This window comes from Heptranchias perlo, chromosome 5, assembly GCF_035084215.1.
Source record: "Heptranchias perlo isolate sHepPer1 chromosome 5, sHepPer1.hap1, whole genome shotgun sequence".
NCBI lineage: Eukaryota > Metazoa > Chordata > Chondrichthyes > Hexanchiformes > Hexanchidae > Heptranchias > Heptranchias perlo.
The window spans coordinates 8,803,253-8,826,992 of NC_090329.1; the positions used below are offsets into that span (position 1 = coordinate 8,803,253).

A 23,740-nucleotide genomic window follows, 5' to 3' on the forward strand; every position below is an offset into this window, starting at 1 on the left:
AAAATTATTTTATTAATATAGCTGTTGATAAAAATTGCTTATAGTTCGTATCTTACCATCAAATATATTCAGCTCATCGAATTGTTTTTCACTTTGAAACATCTCCACGTAAAGAGAAATATTGTACCGGGGTTCCACCCTAATTGTCCAGGAACAGGTTTGGAAATTAGGATAATTTTCTGGATAACCTGGACTTAATATTACTCCCGATGAGCTTCTGCGGATTTCATTCACTGGACACTGTGCTGAAATTATAAAAAAGCAAATGGATATCTGATTATTGCTAAATCACTGAAGAGAAAAAGAGACTTTCAGGTGACCACATCCATCATTTTTACCTGAAACTGCACCTGCGTTTCACTTGTCTCAGGAATGACAGTACCAAAGTTTCACCTGGCACTGAATGCTTCTTCCCATGGAGGGTGGAAAGGGTGGAACTCTCTTTATGTAAAAAGTGCTTCCTGATTTCACTCCTAAATGGCCTAGGTCTAATTTTAAGATTGTACCGCCTTGTTTTGGATTACCCCACCAAAGGAAATACTTTCTCTCTATCTGCCCTATTGAATTTCTTTATCATTTTAAAGTCCATGATTAGATCACCTCTCAACCTTCTAATCTCAAGGGAACCAAGTCTATGTAACCTGTCCTCTTAATTTGCCCCTTTAAGCCTGATATCATTCTGGTGAACCTGTGCTTTACCCACTCCAAGACCAGTATATCTTTCCTGAACTGCGGTGCCCAAAACTGAACGCAGTAATCCAGATGGGGTCTGACCAACTCTCTGTATAACTGAAACATCACTTCCTCACTTTTGTATTCCAACTCCCTTGAGATAAAGGATAAGTTTGCCTTACTTAATTTAAAACCTTGGTTTATGACTATCCTTTCTCCCTCTCAAACCTAATATCAAATTCAATCGTATTATGGTCCCTATTTGCAAGATGCTCCCTTGCCATCCGATTGTTATCTAATTCTGGTTTATTACTCATGAATATATCTCGTGTGGCCTGTTCCCTTGTCAGTTCTAAAACACATTGCTCCAGAAAGCTGTCCCGAATACATTTTAGAAATTCATTGCCTTTACGTCTTGAGCTGTTCTGCCTCTCCCAATCTATGTGAAAATTAAAATCTTGCATTAAAACCACATTGCTTTTTCTATATACTTCCCTGATGTGATATTTAGACATCCCCCCCACTACATCACTACTATCAGTTGGTCTGTAGACAATTCTTATCAGAGTCTTGCATCCTGCTCCATTCCTTAATTTTACCCAAAGTGTTTCCATTACCTGATCACCCTCACTGAAATCCCTGCTGAAATAACTGCTGTAACTATGTCTCTTATCAATATTGCTATTCCCCCTCCTTTCCCAGTTTCCCTGTCCTCTCTAAAGATCATATAGCCTGGAATATTTAGCTCCCAATCATGCTCATGTTGCAGCCAGGTCTCTGTAATGGCGACTACATTATACCCTTCCAGCTGAATTTGTGCTTCTAATTCACTTGTTTTAATTTTTATGCTATGTGCGTTCATGTACAGAACTGCTTTCTGGGTAACTATTCACACCCTGCCCATATCTTTTGCTGGTCTTTTTCTCATGCCCTTTGATTTACTGTGTGTATTTTCCCCCTCACACTGTCCTGCCCTCTTTACTCTTTCTGCTTAAAGGGCAAATTGCAGCTGATTTTGAAAAGAAATTGCAGCTCCATTTGTATTCGCTTACCTTCACAGGATGGAGGGGTCCCTTCAAACTGCAGTTGTGCTAACAGTCTGCAAGTCATGAGGTCACTGCCAACTAGCGTGAATCCAGGGGGGCACTGGTACCTGACAACGTCACCTGATGAAAGAAAAAAGGAACTTGCATTTGTATAGAGCCTTTCACGACCTCATGATGTCCCAAAGTCTACAGACGATAAAGTACTTTTGAAATGTAGTCACTGTTCCAATGCAGGAAATGCGGCAGCTAATTTGCACAATTGTGGAACTCATTGCTGTTGGGAAACCAGCAATGAGTTCCACACAGGAATCTCACCAATTCCGCCTCCCCTGCCCATTTACTTTGTGTGGAAGGCAAGTGAGGCGGGAACTGGCCAGACTGGCAGGTGACATCATCCTACCAGTCCCGCCTCTTTTGATGTCGGCACAGAGTAGGGTGTGGATGCACGAAATGCCAATCTGCCCTCGGTTTGGGAATTTTTCATCAGCAAAGAAAGGGTGCAGATGCTGCGGAACTGGGTCCTGCCCCAAATTCTGCCCCCTGCCTAACTAAAGCTCTCGTAGCACCCTCCTAGGCTAACAAAGTTTGGGCCCAGTTCCTCGAAAAGAAATTCAATTTCATACAAACTGAGCAAATTTCCAAGTCAAATTTTTTTTTGTTGAATTTTTCTCAAACTTTTTTTTCATAAAAAGTAGCAAACCAGCCCTATTCTCCACAAACAATTTTCTTTTTAAAGATGACTATGAGACAGAGATGGCATATATTGGGCAAATACATTAAGCCTTTCGAACCCTGGCTCCAGAGAACATTCAAGCAACATTTAAAATTTGAAAAATCAGTGATAAATGTAATATATTTGATTTCACTTCACTACATATGCTGTTTATTTTCTATCTTAAAGTAATTGAGGAAATTAGACAGTCAGCATCAGACGAATGGGAAAACCAAACTTGGGGAAACAACTATGAGTCAACGTACAGTAAACACCTGAGAAACAAATGAGCCATTGATACTTGCACTTACCGATCTCATAGTCTTCATCCTCGGTCAGTATTGCAGCCAAAGGAACAACTGGGGGCGGCTGACACTTCTTGAGCCAATAGGCTGGAAAATAAATATGGTTTGAATAAATGTGGTTTAGCAACTAAGCGAACTAACTGTGATTTATTTAAAATATATTCAATTCCAACGTAAGTTAACGCATTAAACATTTTCTAATTTTGTCGGAACATCATTGGCAACATCATTTTGAATTTACCTCTACTTCACTCATATTTTGCAATGTTTGCTGGTGATTACAGTTGGTGCCGATTTTTATTTTTCCAGTAATAAAGAGTGAATGAACCTGCATTTATATAGTGCTTTTCATGACCTCAGGACGTCCCAAGGCGTTTCGCAGCCAATTAAGTACTTTTGAAGCACTGTTGGACTGCAGGGAAACGTGACAGCCAATTTGTGCACAGCAAGATCCCACACGAAAAAAATGAAATAAATGACCATCTGCTTTAGTTATGTTGGCTGAGGGATAAATGTTAGCCAGACACTGGGAGAACTCCCCTGTTCTTCGTCGAAAAGTGCCATGCGATCTTTTACAACCACCTGAGAGGGCAGGCAGGGTCTTGGTTTAACGTTTCATCCAAAAGATGGCACCTCTGACAGTGCCGTCCTCCCTAATTTCTACACTGGAGTGACAGCCGAGATTTTGTGCTCAAGAATCTGGAGTGGGGCTATGAAACCATGAACCTTTGGACTCAGAGAGTCCTACCAACTGTGCCACAGCTGATAATGTTACAGTTGAAGATTTCATGCAATATATTAGGGACAATGATCTGAGTGGAGGAGAGCTGAGATTAAATAGAATACCAGACATTGATCTTTTTCGAAAACAAGAATACAAATGTTTTTACTGAGCACAAATGCAAACTGCAGCGATAAAATAATATACCACATATAGGAAGTCAAAAAGGCCCAGAGAAGTGTACATAACTTTCTAAAATTTAAACCAGCCACTTTAATAGCTGTCACTAATAGAATGGCTGATATAAAACAAACAGAATATCAAAATACATGGTTGCTGATTTGGGGACAGGGTGACATTGTGGGTCACCTCTGAGCATCAGTGTTTGAATCCAGCTCAGATGTTTGGAATAAAAGTTTCCTTCCTCTGCTTGCTGTAAGAGTCCTGAGAGAAATGAACTTGACAGCCTCAAATGCAAGTGAGCATGGCCCCACAGTAGAACAACTGAATAATCATATCTGTTACAATTCAGCACACTTTGGGTTTGACTGCACCTGTCCTATAAGAAAATAAAAGTGAACATGTGCAGATGGACATTATGTAATGAATGTAATTAAAGGCAGCATAATTTCTGTTGTTAACGGTTTACATTTATTATCCTTCACATTATACATTATCCCAAGATGCTTTATATGGACAGTCGTGGACACTGAGCAGGAAGAGTAAAGTAAGTTTGAAGGAGATTGAAGATATCGGGCGCTAAATTGGGCCGTCAGAGTGCACCCATTGTTTTGGCGTAACACGGCCTCTCCAACATCCAAGATGGTGTCTTGGCTGCGCACGCACGTTTCCAGCGTGACATGCGCTGGACGCCATCTTGGTATAAGAGTTAGCGCAGGCGCAAATGCCGAACACCGGAAGCATGTAAAGGAGAAAATGGATACAATTAGTGTGCAACGCTGATTTAAAGTCATAGACACCATTTTGGGACTTAACACTCAACTCAACGCATAGTCTTAATTACGTCCATCTGAAAGTGTCTTAGAGTGCCTGGAGGACCTCCACCAGAGCTATTTAAAGGGATCATGCAGTATTTACAGGTTAGTGGCTGGATTATTGCTTCTGGCTGCCGAGACATTTGTAACTGTTTTTGGAGGTCTCCTATGCTTGAATACTAGGACGAGGGGACATAGCCTAACATTTAGGAGGCATTCAAGGGTTTCAGAGTAAACATGTTCCCACAAAGAAAAAGGGTGGGGCTGCCAAATCTAGAGCCCCCTGGATGTCAAGTAGCATACAGGGTAAGATAAGGCAGAAAAAGAAAGCTGATGTCAGACACCGAGAACTCAATATTACAGAAAGCCTAGAGAAGTATAGAAAGTGCAGGGATGAAATTAAAAAGGAAATTAGGAAAGCAATGAGAGGGCATGAAAAAATATTGACAAGTAAAATCAAGGAAAACACAAAGATGTTTTATCAATTCATTAAGAGCAAGAGGATAACCAAGGAAAGAGTAGGGCCTATTAGAGACCAAAAAGGTGAACTATGTGTGGAGGTGGAAGATGTTGGTATGATTCTTAATGAATACTTTGCGTTGGTCTTCACAAAAGAGGCGGACGATGCAGAAATTGTAGTTAAGGAGGAGGAATGTGAAATATTGGATGGGATAAACATAGGGAAAGAGGAAGTATTAAGGGGATTAGCATCTTTGAAAGTGGATAAATGACCAGGCCCGGACGAAATGTAACCCAGGCAGTTAAAAGAAGCAAGGGAGGCTCTGACCATCATTTTTCAATCCTTACTGGATACAGGTGTGGTGCCGGAGGATTGGAGGACTGCTAACGTTGTACCGTTGTTTAAAAAGGGAGCAAGGGATAGACCGTGTAATTACAGGCCAGTCAGTCTAACCTCTGTGGTGGGCAAATTATTGGAATCAATTCTGAGGGACAGGATAAACCATCACTTAGAAAGGCACGGAGTAATCAAGGACAGTCAGCATGGATTTGTTAAAGGAAGATCGTGTCTGACTAACTTCATTGAATTTTTTGAGGAGGTAACAAGCAGGGTCGATGAGGATAGCACGTTTGATGTAGTCTACATGGATTTTAGCAAGGCTTTTAACAAGGTCCCACATGGCAGACTGGTTAAAAAAGTACAAACCCATGGGATCCAAGGGAGAGTGGCAAGTTGGATCCAAAATTGGATCAGTGGCAGGAAGCAAAGGGTCATGGTAAACGGGTGTTTTTGTGACTGAAAGGCTATTTCCAGTGGAGTTCCGCAGGGCTCAGTACTAGGTCCTTTGCTTTATGTGGTATATATTAATGATTTGGACTTGAATGTAGGGGTCATGATTAAGAAGTTTGCAGATGATGCAAAAATTGACCGCGTGGTTGATAGTGAGGAGGAAAGCTGTAGACTGCAGGAAGATATCAATGGACTGGTCAGATGGGCAGAAAAATGGCAAATGGAATTCAATCCGGAGAAGTGTGAGGTAATGCATTTGGAGAGGGCAAACAAGGCAAGGGAGTACACAATAAATGGGAGGATACTGAGAGTGTAGAGGAAGTGAGGGACCATGGAGTGCATGGCTGAAGCGTTTGCAACTATCTTCAGCCAGAAGTACTGAGTGGGTGATCGATCTCGGCCTCCTCTCGATATCCCCACCATCACAGAAGCCAGTCTTCAGCCAATTCAATTCACTCCACGTGATATCAAGAAACGGCTGAGTGCACTGGATACAGCAAAGGCTATGGGCCCCGACAACATCCCGGCTGCAGCGCTGAAGACTTGTGCTCCAGAACTAGCTACGCCTCTAGCCAAACTGTTCCAGTACAGCTGCAACACTGGCATCTACCCGACAATGTGGAAAATTGACCAGGTATGTCCTGTCCACAAAAAGCAGGACAAATCCAATCCGGCCAATTACCGCCCCATCAGTCTACTCTCAATCATCAGCAAAGTGATGGAAGTAGTCGTCGACAGTGCTATCAAGCGGCACTTCCTCACCAATAACCTGCTCACCAATGCTCAGTTTGGATTCCGCCAGGACCACTCGGCTCCAGACCTCATTACAGTCTTGGTCCAAACATGGACAAAAGAGCTGAATTCCAGAGGTGAGGTGAGAGTGACTGCCCTGGACATCAAGGCAGCATTTGAACGAGTGTGGCACCAACGAGCCCAAGTAAAATTGAAGTCAATGGGAATCAGGCGGAAAACTCTCCAGTGGCAGGAGTGGTTGTTGGAGGCCAATCATCTCAGCCCCAGGACATTGCTGCAGGAGTTCCTCAGGGCAGTGTCCTCGGCCCAACCATCTTCAGCTGCTTCATCAATGACCTTCCCTCCATCATTAGGTCAGAAATGGGGATGTTCGCTGATGATTGCACAGTGTTCAGTTCCATTCGCAACTCCTCAAATAATGAAGCAGTCCATGCCCGCATGCAGCAAGACCTGGACAACATCCAGGCTTGGGCTCAGAAGTGGCAAGTAACATTCGTGCCAGGCAAGTGCCAGGCAATGACCATCTCCAACAAGACAGAGTCTAACCACCTCCCCTTGACATTCAACGGCATTACCATCGCCGAATCTCCCACCATCAACATCCTTGGGGTCACCATTGACCAGAAACTTAACTGGACCAGCCACATAAATACTGTGGCTACAAGAGCAGGTCAGAGGCTGGGTATTCTGCGGTGAGTGACTCACATCCTGACAACCCAAAGCCTTTCCACCATCGACAAGGCACAAGTCAGGAGTGTGATGGAGTACTCTCCACTTGCCTGGATGAGTGCAGCTCCAACAACACTCAAGAAGCTTGACACCATCCAGGACAAGGCAGCCCGCTTGATTGACACCCAATCCACCACCATAAACATTCACTCCCTTCACCACCAGTGCACTGTGGCTGCAGTGTGTACCATCCATAGGATGCACTGCAGCAACTCGCCAAGGCTTCTTCGACAGCACCTCCCAAACCCACGACCTCTACCATCTAGAAGGACAAGGGCAGCAGGCACATGGGAACAACACCACCTGCACGTTCCCCTCCAAGTCACACACCATCCCGACTTGGAAATATATTGCCGTTCCTTCATCGTCGCTGGCTCAAAATCCTGGAATTCCCTTCCCAACCGCACTGTGGGAGAACCTTCACCACACGGACTGCAGCGGTTCAAGAAGGCGGCTCACCACCACCTTCTCAAGGGCAATTAGGGATGGGCAATAAATGCTGACCTCACCAGCAACGCCCACATCCCATGAATGAATTTTTAAAAAGTCCACAGATCCCTGAAGGTAGCAGGACAGGTAGATAAGGTGGTTAAGGCGGCATATGGAATACTTTCCTTTATTAGCCAAGGCATGGAATATAAGAGTAGGGAGGTTATGCTGGAAATGTATAAAACACTAGTTAGGCCACAGCTTGAGAACTGCGTACAGTTCTGGTCTCCACATTACAGGAAGGATGTAATTGTACTAGAGAGGGTGCAGAGGAGATATATGAGGATGTTGTCAGGACTGGAGAATTTTAACTATGAGGAAAGATTGGAAAGGCTGGGGTTGTTTTCATTGAAACAGAGGAGGCTGAGGAGGGATTTAATTGAGGTGTATAAAATTATGAGGGGCCTAGATAGAGTGGATAGGAAGGATCTATTTCCTTTAGCAGAGGGATCAATAACCAGGGGCATAGATTTAAAGTGATTGGTAGAATGGCCTCCTTCTGTGACGTAAATTTTCTCTGATTCTATGATTTAGACCCAGGACGTGCAGGAGTGAAGTTAGGAAATGCATCTACAAAGGGTGGGAGAAGTTTGGAATGTTATTCTGTAAACGACAGTTGATGCTCGCTCAATTGTGAATTCTAAATCTGAGATTGATAGATTTCTGTGAACCAAGGGTATTCAGGGAAATGGGGCTCAGGTGGGTATATGGAGTTAGATCACAGATCGACCATGATCTCATTGAATAGCGGAACAGGCTCGAGGGGCTAAATGCCACTGCCACTTGCTGCCTCCTGATATGCGCCACCTTCTCCTGCAAGAAAGCGGGATGTGTGTCTGGGTGATGTGCCTGTCATGGTTGAATAGCTGCCAGTGTGTGTGGCCAGTGAGTTGTGGGTGGGCGGCTTGCAAAATTGCTAATGTATAAGGGTGAGAGGAAGCATCTGATTGGAAGAGTTGAGTACTGATGGAAAGTGTTTGTTGGTACGTGGTTCATGGGGGGGTGTAGTGTGTGGAGCAGTGGATGCGACTAGTGGTGCAGTTGGTAGGAGACTCCACTTGACATTTGACCTCACTCACCTTGACCACTTATGTCAAAGCATTGAACTTCTTCCTGCACTGCATCCATGTTCATGATGCTGTGCGCCTGGCATTGACTTCATCCCCCGCTGCCTTCCACTGCCTTTTGGATATATGTCTGGAGGGCCTCTTGCCTCCACCACCCCCCGCTGCGGATATAGGCTATCCCTCCTTCTGTCCACCTCTTGCACCAAGGTCTCTAGTGCATCAGCAGAGAACCTTGGTGTACGCACTCTCGCAGGCCTGGTACCAACTCAGAGTGGCAGATTGGTGAGGTCTGGTATGCTGATTGCAGGATGTGGGATTTAGTCGTGCAACCTTTATTCAATGTTTTAACATAACTCATCAGTTTGTGAACATAGGGACAGGAGCTGAATCTGTGTTTTGCATGGGCGATGTCTCATCTCTGTTCAGACTCCATGCAGACAGCAGACTGTTATTTTCAGCAAATAACGGGTACCAGCTACCTTTAAGAGATTTTTAAGGGACAGCCTGCCTTTAAGAAATTGGGGCTCTCCCTGCTGGTGGAAAGTGCGAATTGCACTGAATCCTCGTGTCAACGCTGATTCGAAACGCTGCTTGAAGATAAGTCCTCAGGCCTCACGAAAGTCTCTTCCCGCCTGCACAGGGTCATTGGGCGCAGGGTAATCGCAGATGGGGCTACCCACGGCCAATAATAGGCCGTATCCAATTTCTTTCCCCCGTAGAATCACAGAATCATTTCAGCACTGAAGGCGGCCATTCGGCCCATCGAGCCTGTGCCGGCTCTTTGTAAGAGCAATCTGGTTAGTCCCATTCCCCTGCTCTTTCCCCACAGCCCTGCAAATTCTTTCCTTCAAATATTTATCCAATTCCTTTTGGAAATCCGTGATTGAATCTGCATCCACCACCCTTTCAGCAGTGCATTCCAGATCATAACTACTCACTGCGCAAAAAGTTTTTCCTCACGTCGCCTTTGGTTCTTTTGCCAGTCACCTTAAATCCGTGTCCAAGGGGAACAGTTTCTCTTTATTTACTTCATCTAAACCCGTCATGATTTTGAACACTTCGATCAAATCTCCTCTCAACCTTCTCTGCTCTAAGAAGAACAACCTCAGCTTCTCCAGTCTGTCCATACAACTGAAGTCCCTCATCCCTGGAACCATTCTAGTAAATCTTATCTGCACCCTCTCTAAGGCCTTGACTTTCTTCCAAAGTGCCCAGAATTGGACACAATAGTCTAGTTGTGGTTGAACCAGTGTTTTATAAAGGTTCAACATAACTTCCTTACTTTTGTACTCTATGCCTCTATTTATAAAGTCCAGGATCCCGTATGCTTTTGTAACCGCTTTCTCAACCTGTCCTGCCACCTTCAAAGATTTGTGAACATTTTCCCCCCGATCTCTCTGTTCCTGCACCCCCTTTGGAATTGTACCATTTAGTTTATGTTGCTTCTCCTTTATTGCAAGGGGGTGAGAGTCTTACTGCAGTTGCACAGGGCTTTAGTGAGACCTCACCTGGAGTACTGTGTATAGTTTTGGTCTCCTTATCCAGGGAAGGATATACTTGCCTTAGAGGCATTGCAACGAAGGTTTGCTAGGTTGATTCCTGGGATGAGAGAGTTGTTCTAAGAGGTGAGGTTGAGTAGAATGGGCCTATACTCTCCGGAGTTTAGAAGAATGAGAGGTGATCTAATTGAAACATTTAAGATTCTGAGGGGGCTTAACAGGGTCAATACTGAGAGATTGTTTCCTGTGGCTCAAGAGTCTAGAACTAGGGAGCATAGTCACAGGATAAGGGGTCGGCCATTAAAGACTGAGATGAGGAGGAATTTCTTCACTCAGAGGGTTGTGATTCTTTGGAACCCCTTATCCCAGAGGGCTGTGGATGCTGAGTCATTGAATATATTCAAGGCTGAGATAGACAGATTTCTGGACTCTAGGAGAATCAAGGGATATGGGGATCGGGCGGGAAAGTGGAGGTCAAAGATCAGCCATGATCTGATTGAATGGCGGAGCAGACTCGAGGGGCCATGTGGCCTACTCCTGCTCCTATTTCTTATGTTCTTATGTTCTCCTCATTCTTCCTGCCAAGATGTATCACTTCGCAGCTCTCTACATTAAATTTCATCTGCCATGTGTCTGCCCATTGCACCAGCCTGTCTATGTCCTCCTGAAGTCTATTACTGTTTACTACACTCCCAAGTTTTGTGTCATCTGCAAATTTTGAAATTGTGCCCTGTACACACAAGTCCAAGTCATTAATACATATCAAAAAAAGCAGCAGTCCTAGTACCGACCCCTGGGTACACCACTGTATACCACCCCCCAGTCCGAAAAACAACCGTTCACCACTAGTCTCTGTTTCCTGCCACTTAGCCAATTTCATATCCATGCTGCCACTGCCCCTTTTATTCCATGGGTTTCAATTTTGCTGACAAGCCTATTATCTGGCATTTTATCAAACGCATTTTCAAAGTCCATATATACAACATCAATCGCATTGCCCCCATCAACCCTCTCTGTTGCCCCGTCAAAAAACTCGATCAAGTTAGTTAAACACGATTTGCCTTTTACAAATCCGTGCTGGCTTTGCTTTATTAATCCACACTTGCCGAAGTGACTATTAATTTTGTTCCATATTATTGTTTCTGAAACCATCCCCAACGCCGAGGTTAAACTGACTGGCCTGTAGTTGCCGGGTTTATCCTTACCCCCTTTTATGAACAAGGGTGTAACAATTGCAATGTTATGGTGAAAGAGGTAAGTTTTCAGGAAGCTTTGGAAGATAGGGAGAAAAGGACAGCCTCCTCGGGTCCTGCTCTTTGGAACTCTCTCTCCAAACCTGTCCATTTCTCTACCTCCTTCCCCGCCTTTAAAAGACATCTCAAAACATAACCCTTTAAACACCTCCCCTAATCTTTCTAAAATGCATTGTTCCGTTATCCCTATTTTAAGTGCCTTGAGAAATGTTTCTACTTTAAAGGTACTACCATAACAAAACTGTTGTTTTTTTTTTATTTGCTGCACTTCAGAAATTTGCAAAAGTAAAGCGTGCAAGGCTATCAGGGGATTAGACGACGAGAATAAGATTTTAAAGTCAACATGCTAGGCGCCTGTGAGACAGTAGTTGTCGGTGTTGGCAAGGGCAGGGGTTGTTGGTGTGTACAATTTGTTGAGAGATAGGAAAAGAGTCACTTGAAGGGTATAACTGGGAAGGCCAGTAAGAACAGCATTGGAGAAACTGAGCCCGCAGGTAACAAACACATAATGAGTGTATCAGATGTGGGGGTGAGGTGGATCGGATGTGCTGTTTGAAACTCAGCTCAAGGATGAACGGGGCACCTGTGGGTTTACTCTGAATGATTATCCAGGGAGGAATCCAGTCCTGAGGCATGAAGATTCTAACAGCCAAGAAAAAGAACGGACTTGCATTGATATCGTGCTTTTCACGTCCTCAAGGCATCCCAAAACACTTCACAGCTGATGAATTACTTTTGAATTGCGATCAATATTGTTTTGGCTTACAGTGTAATGGTTAAGTCACTGGACTAAAGTGAGTTCAGGCCCTCGTTTTACCATCTGGTCAACCAGTGGAAACAATATCGGCCATGAAATTCCTGGGAATAGAGAAGGCAGTAAGCCCAAAAATTGGGACGGACCTGGTTACACCTGGTTTCCACCCCGTTTGGAATGACCCTTTAAAATTCTCGTTGGGAGGGGAGGGGGGCATGGGTGGATCTACGAACTGTACCCCCTCCCTCCCACCCATGTCAAGGGATATTGTGTCTTGGAGAGTTCCTAGGCTTCATTAGGAAATTCAACTCTTTATGCCCTCAATAGACCTCAGGAAAACTCACACCACAGCTACTGTTAGAAAGATAATTGATCCCCTTGGAGCTGAAAACATTTTTCCTTTGTTTTCTTCAGCCCAGTACCTTTGGATCTCCCTAGCTGCTCCACTCTCTGGCAGACAGATCGGGTCAGGTGCAACTGAAGCACCCTTACATGCATGATGAACGACCATGTGGATGACTCAGTGCCCGAGATTTAGGAATGGGGTCTCCGAGCTGGAGTTTTGGCAGGCAAGGGTTCTCTCTGCTGGCGGAGAGGGCCCTTAGGAATTTTGGGGCCCAAATATCACTATTTACCTTGTTGTAACTCGAAGACCTCTAGCAATTCACCCCTTAACAGCACAAATGGAAAAAGCTCTAATTCCTCATCTTCATAACTATAACCTCCCGTCCTTGGCAATATCCTAGGGGATCGACACTGCACCTTTTCCATTGTTTTCCACCCATTTTCTCAGCTGTTGGTTTCCCTGAATACCCATGCCTCCTGCTGTAGATTTCATGAAGACATAAATTCTGGGCTTTTTGAATGTTAAGAAGCTCAGATGCTCCTGTGTAGTTATGCGACATGTATGAAAGATCTCAAAACCTCTTTTACATTCCATCTACTCATTCCTACGTGACTATCCATGTTTTTATTTTAAAAATTTCAAAATTACTCTAATAGTCAACAACCAGGAAGTGTTTGAATGTTTCCATAAATTTCCTTTCAGCATAGAGTGCTGTACAATAAAACTTAGAAATTCCACTAAAATGCTACTAACCAGCGTAATATTCAAATTGTGGAACGATCTATGTGATACAGAATTATGGATCAACCTGTCTCAATCTCCATCAGTGGTTTGTGAAATGGTTATGATCTAAATGCTTTAAGGCTTTACAAACATGCAATATGCAATTGACTGCTATGCTGTGTCCCACTTATTTTGTGGTATTAAAAGTACAGTGATGCAAAGATGACCAAACATGGTTACCTTTGATAAATTAACTTTTCAATGTCAAATAACAATCTTAGTTCAGCCTCAATTTGAAAGGGTTTTGTCAATTCACTATTTTGCTCAGGGTATAGCAGATATATGGAGGTCACACAGTGATGATGAATGATAACTCAAGTTACGACAAATGGGTTTCTCAATCTTATGCTGTTACTCAATCTAATAATTGTAAACAATTTTACAACACCAAGTTATAGTCCAGCAATTTTATTTTAAATTCACAAGCTTTCGGAGACTTCCTCCTTCCTCAGGTAAATGTTTCAGGAAGGAGGAAGTCTCCGAAAGCTTGTGAATTTAAAATAAAATTGCTGGACTATAACTTGGTGTTGTAAAATTGTTTACAATTGTCAACCCCAGTCCATCACCGGCATCTCCACATCAATCTAATAAGCGGGTCTGGGGCAATATATTTTAAATCATTTGTTTTCCTCAGCCTGCACTGAGTTAGTTTACCTCAGTCGTCAGTGCAGCAGTAGGATGATTACATATACCCTCAGTGCCCATCAACTTGGGGGTATGGAAATCAGTAGGATCATTACATATACCCTCAGAGCCCCTGAGCAGGAGGGGGCGGTGAGAACAGTCAGAGTTATTGGCCTTCATTGTTATCCACTGACTTCTGTTGGAAAATGAATGTTGGGGACAAGGGCAGAATCAGGCTCAAGCTCTGATGTCCTCCACGATGAAATGGACTGTCAACATTCACCGTCAGGTTCACACATGAAGAGGGTTCCTTGCACATGTTACTGGAGAGCAGCTGGTGCCTTTGAGATCTCATCCCAGCATGATTCTGCATCTTCACGAGAAAAGGGGGTAAAATTGGAGGGGGTAAACAGTTTCGATTTTTTTTCAATGTAATTTTAATGAGGATTAGTAAAAGTACAGAGGATGGTTTCATATTCCCCTGTATGTCATATCAGAGCTGCTTCCCACTGCTCTCCAAGCACCACTAGCCACCATCTTGAAGAACTCATCCTTGATAATAAACTGTTAAAATGTTGGCCTATTAGTTTCAAATACTGTTTTTCTATAGTGTGGCATATGGAGCCAGCATGTACTTTCAGTTCAATTCATTAAATACAAAACAAGATGCTGCCAAATTCACGAAAATTTTTAAGGAATGAAAGGCTCCTCTTACCGCTTCAGTTACTTACAGCAGGTAGTTAGTGCGGTAGTTAAAGCGGTCAAAATGGGCAATTTTCAGCACCAGGGAGAGGTAGTTCAAGTGAACAAATTTTATCCTGTGCCTTGTGTGTGAATTTTTTTTAACACAGCAGGATTTAACAAAATGTCAGCTATCAGATTAAATCTACTTTACCTAGTTAATGTTTTTAACTGATGCTAACATTCAATAAATCAATTTGACTTGAACATTATTAAATGCAGTCACAACTGTCAATCAAAAATGGCAAGAAGCACACTTTGTTGACACCTATATTTTTGAAGGGAAGAAGACATTATGAAAACTGCGCCAAGGAATAATTGGCATCACTTTTCATTGCTGTAGACACTTCCAAAAATATTTCATTGTTTTGAAAAGCTGCTACCTTTCCTCTCCCTCAAGGCACTGGTTCCTTTCTGAGGTATGATTCCATGAGCACCACGCACCATATGGTACCTCACCTAAGTGGCTATTATTCATTGGAGAGCTTTAACAGTAAGTGCTAGCAGGCTGTTCAACTATGGAGCCAATCCTGCCCTCAGCTGACGTCCATATAAGCTCAGTGGATACTGATTAGGACTGGGAACCCTGCCCAAATTTGCCCTCCATATGATGAATTAGCTGATCTCAGCTGAGCTCACATTCTGACTTTTACCTCAGCTGAGATCAGCTAATGCAACACAAACCAGGAATTAAACACAAAAGTTTCCTGCTTTATACGGGTCAGCTACTCACTGGATAAACTCAACTGAGCCACAGGGAGGATGACTTTGGAAAAGCTGTAGAGCAATAGTGAACCTTAATTGTGAGGAGCTGATAATCCAACCTTTAGGTAATGCCACTGGTGCTCTCCGGATGCCAGTGTTGGAAAGACCTGACCTTATCCAATATTACAAGGTTAGCGCATCTGAATATTCTACTGGCACTCCAGTGTTGCTCACGACATGCTGGGTGCACTGGGAGGGGCGAGGGGTGGGGGGAGGTGTCAGGGAGCAGAAAAAAGGGACCTGGAATTTCAGGCCCCATCAATCATTCAAGGGTGGCTGGCTGCCCCCATTCAACGCTGACAGAAGTTCCCAGTTTGCCGGGGTGGGGGGGACAAGCGGAAGGGACACGCGACAGTGGACAAAGGCGGCACAGAGGACTGGGATGGGGAGGCAGAGATAGCACAAGGATAACTGTAGCATTGCTCAAGCTCTCCAGCTGAAATATGGGGAGGGCCCAGTAATATTTTTTTGTTGTTTGGGGAGGAGGCTTTAATGAGTCTTGAGAACAATTTATGCACAGGCTCCCAATGGCCATCATGCCAACCAGAGGCATTGGTTTTCATTCAGGTTCCTCACGCGTGTTGCAGGCCTTGGGCCTCCACACCCAATAACACCATTGGATTATCAGCACCAAAAAGAGAAGCACGTTTTAGTTTAAAATAAAATGTTTTAAATAAAAACTGGGTTGTTTTTCCCTCTTGATGTCCTGTTCTGCCCTTGATCATCCTGTCTTCAAGTCAGGTACAGTGAGTTGCTGCATTGTCCATGTACTATGTGCACGCTGGTACAAAGAGTTGGACTGCACAAGCACACAATGGCCTACACACACATTATTAAGAAATCAGTGTCGAGGGCCAAGGTGGAAAAAGATGGAAAAGAGAGAGTAAATCAAAAAGTTGTAATTAGCAGACGCCAAGCTTTTCAAAGCCTGTGGACTTTAAGTTAAAGGGAAGTGAGAGGTTGCTTTTTTTTTTGAGGTCCTGAGGAAAACTTAGTTGGAGTAGGAGACAGTGTGATAAATCTAAATTGCAACACAATAGAGGTACAGGGTTCATAAACGGAAAAAGCTGGAAATACACAGCAGCTCAGTCAGCATCTATACAAAAAGGTAAATTAATGTTTCAAGTGCAACCTTCTGTCAGAATTACAGCAATTGCAGCTTTCTGTGTCTTTTAATTTATAACAATATTAGAGCTCAGGATAAATAAGAGAGGAAAGTTCATAGGAATAAGGACTGATAAAACAGAGAAAGGCGAAAATGGGTGCAATGAAGAAAGACTGGAGATTAGGGATGAGAAGATCAGGTGACAAGCTTTCTCTTGTGTCCTATCCAAGAGTGGAGAAATGTATAAGTAGAGCCTCCCGAAATATAGAGCTTGTAGAGCTAAGAATGGTGAGGGCAGCATCCGTACAACCACACAATAAGGAAAAAAAATGATAGGCAGGTTAAAATACAATAAACATTTCAATTCTGCAGATGGCTAGCAGTGGAATCTGACAATTACTACTGCCAATCGCAAATTGAGACATACGTCTCCTTTAGCATCCTTTAGAATGTGTACAGTCTACCAACACAGAAAGGGGGAAGCAAAAACCTGTAAACTTCAATATGTTGACGGCAGGTTTACATAACCAGTTCTCTGTAGGCTCATTTCTGAAAACTGAGCTGGTCTTTGCTCTTATCAGAACAGGCCCATTCAAACGGAGATTAAACCCTAGCAGTTCAAGCCCTACATCATTATATTTTACCTCTGGGCAAATGGAAATAAGAAAATGAATTATCTATTCTAATATACTTTATTTCCATTACAAAAATGACCCCATATGTGTATAAAACTTGCACCAAATGTCATATGACATCTGCATGTGCGTGATTCGACTTCTATTTAAAAGGGAAAAAATAATGTGGGTTAAAGGCTGTTGGAGATTTCACCCTGATCAGTGTCATTCCTTGGTGTAAGTAACACTTTATAAAAGGACCTTCTAAAGAGTTCAATGTGCAAATGCTCAAAAGTCTTTTTTTTAATTCGTTAACATGCGTTGCTGAAACAAACTGACCGTGAAAATTGAGGACAAAGAATCCCCCTCCGGAGAAGTCACTGTGAAACTTGATAAGAACCTGATTGGTGGAACTGTAAGCTGATTCCAGCGCTGTGTTGCCGCTGAAAACTCCTAACTGTGGAGCGTTCTGGTCAGGCCCATCCCTGTATAATGAAAGGAGACAAGTGTGTCTGAAAATTAGTTCAGGAATAAGTTATCAACTTTTACTTCTGATTATAAAGGCTTAATGCGGCAGGATTAAAGAGATCAGTTAAAAGCACAGGAAGGTCTTTTTTTTTTGGCTGCTGTAAGCTTTCTATTGAGCAATATTTGCTGAACTTCAGTGATGTAATATTGATTTGCTGTAACATATCACCGACATATGTAGAGCACATTAAATCCATGCATAGCACATTAAATCTACATGTATTAGAAAAAAATCAAATAAGCAACTTCACCATACTGATTTGTTGAAATATAAATCAGCAAAAACCTCAGAAATCCACATAAAAGCAACTGCTTAAAAGTCTGCTATTTAACTAATCACCGTACGAAATTTATTTTTCATAATTGGCTCCAGCCTTCATTTTTATTTTGAACATATAGCCATATAAATAACATTTATAAGATAACAAGTCCATTAAATAATTGCTTAAAATCATTACAGTTACCCATACAGTCGCCTGTGTGATGTTCCATATAATAACATTTCTTTCCAGAGGCTTCCCTATAGCTCAAGGCCTTGGGATTTAGTGTTTCTTCTTGCCTACTGCTACAATTCTTTACCTGGGATTTCTTGCTCCTGTATTTTACTTACGGAGATGGTCAATCATGCCTGCATGGTCTGGGGCCTACTCTCCATGCATGAATGCTCTTTTACCACAAATGGTGGATCCCAGTCCATTTCTGTATTGCCAAGCCATTTCTTGGGACCACGCAGCCTGCTGAGCACGGGGGAGCTGTGAGCACAGACTTGTCACTTAAACACCTTTTGTCCTACTCACATCTTTTTTTTTGTTTCAGATCGGTCTGATTCAATATCAGTCAATGCAGAAGTGAGTGGAAGTGAGCGATGACTGACAGCTAATCAGGCCACTCATAAGCTACAGAGAGTGGGCGAGGTGCTCTGTGCATGCAAATTTCTGAAGTGTGTATGGTTCGATGTGCAATTTGGATGCATGCAGCTTGAAAGGTGGTGGGAACAATGAGGAATCTGTTGGATTGTGAAGATCTTTGACAATAATGATCTGATTTCTTGTGTGCTCAGTAAAGGCTGTGGTTGTAATTTCACTGAGTTAGAGTCAACGCAGAAGCAAACATAAGAGCCACCAAGATCCCAAACTGTGCTGAATCTGGCCATTAAAAAGTAACTGTTGTTGAGGAGAAGATGGGATTGTTGCAAAATGAGAGCTCACAGAATCACTGCGTTCCAAAATCCCTGCTGCTGAAAAAAATCATATTTTAAAAATTGGGGCAGGTGGCAGATGCCTGATCTTGGAGAGTGAATTGTTGATTAACAAGCAAACTGGGCCAGGACTTTCTTTGTGCTGAAGTGGGTGGTGGGGTATATTCGGTATATGTTGAATATGTATATGTGATCCCACATTGCCAAAAAACTGCTTGTTTAGCATTGCGGCAGCTGGTGAATTTAACTTGGCTGCAAGTCTTATTAGGTTTGAAATTTATATGGTTAATAAATATTATTGGTGATGTCTTGGCAACTACAAAACTATATCCTAAGCACTTCTGTTCTTTCTGTCTATGAGCGAAGCCACGAGAAATGAACTGCTTACTATTAACTTAATAAAGAAGAGGTTCATTTTTGTTTCCGGTTTAAAGCAATAAACAGACCTAAACACCTAATATCTTTTAAACATATATTTTTTGGTTTATATGTGGCAAATCAGAAGAACACAATCAGCGAGAACTATAACAAGGGCACATATCTCATAAAATTCAGCTAGGCAGTTGCTGAGAATACAAAATAGTCTCGAGAATTTGTGCTGGGGTTCCATCGACTGAGTTTGGAACAACCCTATAGCCCAGTGCATTTTCAAATTACTCTGATTTCAGCCAGTATTGGTTAATTATGATTGAACTTCTTCACAGAGTTTCAGGCAACTGTCAGAGAGAGAGAGAATAGAGAGAGAGAAAAGAGAAGGAAAGAGAAGGGGGAGAGAGGGAGACTCAGAGAAGGAAGGGAGACTGAGAGATGGGAGGGAAAGAGTGAGGTGGGAAGGAGAGAGGCAGGGGAGGAAGAGAGAGAATAGAGAGAGAACATGCATATGAGCAACATATTGGGTAGGTTTGTAAAATTTTGCCGCTCGTTTTCAATACAGACCCTTTATGGATTTATGCAGAAAATTAAGATGCAACTGCCCTTTTGTTGCTGACATAGAGATTGATCCTTGATTTTCCTGCTGCATTAATTTTGGTGGGACCGCGGCAAAACCCTCAGAGAAACAGGTGAAAGGCCTTTTTCAGCCGTTTATACTGTTTTTTCGGGAGTTCCACCGATCTCTCCTTCCGAAAAAATCACAGCCATGGAGTCAGCCTTTTCTAAAAATCTCTCTTGTGATGCTATATTGGTCATGACCTGTCATGGGCTGATAGCCCAGCCACATGTTACCATGTTGCAGAAGATTGCAGTCATCCTCATCCAGTCTATTGGTCTGACTGCCTTTCAACTACGGTGAGTACAGGAAAGAAACATTTGTTATTGCAAGCTGACAAACACGGCTGCGATGGGATATCAGTGAACAACGTTCCTGATCTTGATAAGTAGCGCAGAGCTTTATTGAAATTTTCTACTTATTCTCCTAACTTCACTGTCTGTTTTCTTCAACATAGTTCAGACAGGATGACATTATGACATGACAAGGAGCTAGATGTTTATAACTGCAGAGAGCCTGGTATCTTTATAGAAGAGGGACATGCAGTAACATCATGATCAAGGTTTCATGGCTGTTCTTGACTTGGTATCTCTCAACATTGCAGATAATAAACCAATCTTTCAGATGAGCTGTTACCGACTCTAATCATGGTAATGTCAACAACCGAACAAAAAAAAAAATGAGATGACATATATCAGGTCACCAATGAAGACAATGAAGAATGTGGTCAAGCATAATTGCGTAAGGGATCCCTGCAAAGGAACTGCAATAAAGAGGTACTCATTTTACTCAGATTTATTTGGCAATTGAATTCAATAGCTCATTATGACGTAATCTATTACCCTTAGTAAGAAATATCAAGGATTACATCTCTGGTTTCTGAGCTTTTAATAAATGGTTCCATTTCAGGACCAGAGATTGAGAGAATTGGGGTACGACCAGTGTGTCCTAAGGCTAAACTGCAGTTTGCCAAGTCTGAGATGGTGTGGCAGCTTCAGCTATGATAGCTCACTGATTTCCCTGAAATTTGACACAAACAGTAGTAGGGATACTGTTCATCAACCTTTGAATTTGACCTCTTCTCATGGATGGTCACAATGTTTGTTGCTTCCCATTCAAATGATAGTTAAAAACAATGGCTGATAGTGATGAACAAGAGGAGCAGTGCATTCCTCCGCTAGGGCTGTGGAATTCTGACCTCTAATGTCCTTTGAGAAACTCGTTGCCTCCCTTGTTCTGTCATAAGATAGACGACCTGACCACTAACCATCAATTTCCTTGCTCATATGTTATAAAATCAACCTTACCACTTCAGTGGAGGAATTTTTAAAAATTCTATATAAGAGGCAATCTCCCCTTAGGGATACTTTGAAAACTACACTAGCAATCTGATTTTAAAATATAAAACAGTTTTGAAAATTGTCCTGGCGGAAGTGCATTAAACCGTATCCAACTTCAATGGAAAACTATCACTGGGGAAACACTTTATGAATACTTCAGCACTACAAACCGTCTGACAGTACGTATATTGTACAGAGAGAATAAAGGGTACCCGGGAGTGATTTAAGGTAATAGGATTGAGGGAGTTTGGATGATCTAAATTGCTAGAATAAACCTCAAGTGCTGTATAACTGTCATCTCAACCGTAAGACTAGATTACATCTTTAAAATCACTCCAGGATATTTACTGTGTTATACATTGTCAACTTCGTTAGAACACTTAAATCCATTTTGGACCCATTGGTGATGCTCACAATGAAGGATTAATATTTATAATTGTGATCCCATTGCAAATTCATCCAATAATAATCACGTGTGGTTTATCAGAAATTAATCCAAGTACAATCATAGAATCATAGAATCTTACAGCACAGGAGGAGGCCATTCTGCCCATCGTGCCTGTGCCGGCTCTTTGAAAGAGCTGTCCAATTTAGTCCCACAGCCCAGCTTTTTCCCCATAACCCTGCAAATTAGACCTCTTCAAGTACATGACCAATTGCCTTTTGAAAGTTCCTACTTTCAGGTAGTGCATTCCAGATCTTAACAACCCTCTGTGTAGAAAAAATTCTCCTCATTTCCCTCTATTTCTTTTGCCAATTATTTAAAATCTATGATCTCTGGTTACTGACCCACTTGCCAGAGGATACAGTTTCTCCCTATTTGCTCTATCAAAACCCGTCATAATTTTGAATACCTCTATTAGGTCTCCCCTTAACCTTAACCTTCTCTGCTCTAAGGAGAACAATCCCAGCTTCTCCAATCTTTCCACATAACTGAAGTTCCTCATCCCTGTTATCATCCTGGTGAACCTCCTCTGTACCCTCTTCAAGGCCTTGATGTCCTTTCTAAAGTGTGATGCCCAGAATTGTACACAATACTCCAGCTGAGGCCTAATCAGTGATTTGTAAAGGTTTAGCGTGACTTCCTTGTTTTTGTATTCAATGCCCCTATTAACAAAGCCAAGTATCTCATTCGCTTTCTTAACCACCTTATCAACTTGCCCTGCCACCTTCAAAGATTTGTGAATATGAATCCCCAGGTCCCTCTGCTCTTGCACCCTCCTCAAAGTGGCACCATTTAGATTATACTGTCTCTCCATGTGTTCCTCCCAAAGTGCATCACTTCACACTTAGCCACATTAAATTGCATCTGCCATGTGTCTGCCTATTTCACCAGTCTGACTATGTCCTCCTGAATTCTGTTACTATCCTCCTCACTATTTACTACGTTGCCAAGATTTTTATCATCCACAAACTTCGAAAATTGTACTCCCTAAACCCAATCCAGGTCATTTATATATAGCAAGAAAAGCAATGGTCCTAATACTGACCCCTGGGGGATCCCACTGCATCCTTCTCTCCAGTCAGAAAAACATCCGTTCACCACGACTCTCTGCCTCCTATCCCTTGGCCAATTACGTACCCAAGTTATCACCGTCCCTTTAATTCCATGTGCTTCTATTTTCCAAATAAGTCTGTTATGTGGTACTTTATCAAATGCCTTTTGAAAGTCCATATATTCATCTACAGCACTACCTTCATCAACCCTCTCTGTTACTTCTTCAAAAGAACTCAACCAGGTTAATCAGACACGATTACCTTTAAAAATCTATGGCTGGCTGTCTCTTATTAATCCATGCTTCTCCAAGTGAGAATCAATTTTGTCCTTGACAATGGTCTCTTGTAGTTTTCCCACCATTGACGTCAGACTGATTGGCCTGTAGTTACCAGGTTTACCCCTCTCCCCTTTTTTGAACAAAGGTGTAACATTTGCAATCCTCCAGTCTTCTGGCACCACTCCCATATCCAAGGAGGATTGAAAGATTGTGGTCAGAGCTTTTGCTATTTCCACCCTTGGCTCCCTCAGCAACCTAGGATGCATCCCATTTGGACTGGGTGACTTGTTAACTTTGAGTGATGCCAATCTATTTAGCACCTCCTTTCTATCTATTTTATCCAATCCAATATCTCTACTCCCTCCTCCCCTACTGTGACATTAACTTCATCCTCTTCTTTTATGAAGACAGATACAAAGTCCTCATTCAGTACCTCAGTCATGCCCTCTGCCTCCACAAGAAGATTTCCTTTTTTGTCCTTAATCGGCCCCACCATTCCTTTAATTATCCTTTTACTTTTTATATGTTTATAAAAGATTTTTGGGTTCCCTTTTATGTTACCTGCTAATCTTTTCTCATATTCTCTCTTTGCCCTTATATCCTTTTTCAATTTCCCCCTGCACACTCTGTATTCTGCCTGGTTTTTGACTATATTCTGCACCTAACATTTGACATAAACCTCCTTTTCC

General features: G+C 42.5%; 1 protein-coding gene across 1 annotated transcript in view; it reads right to left on the minus strand.

Moving 5' to 3' along the window:
- The window catches only part of LOC137321575 (CUB and sushi domain-containing protein 1-like), a 2,214,006-nt gene that overhangs the window by 196,111 nt on the left and 1,994,155 nt on the right, over positions 1-23,740 (minus strand). Inside the window, exons 44-47 of the mRNA XM_067984007.1 lie at positions 17,562-17,707; positions 2,742-2,822; positions 1,725-1,838; positions 57-245 (exon numbers count right to left, since the gene is read on the minus strand). Of these exons, the coding sequence (XP_067840108.1) occupies positions 57-245; positions 1,725-1,838; positions 2,742-2,822; positions 17,562-17,707 (530 nt within the window). The remainder of the gene's footprint in view (positions 1-56; positions 246-1,724; positions 1,839-2,741; positions 2,823-17,561; positions 17,708-23,740) is intronic.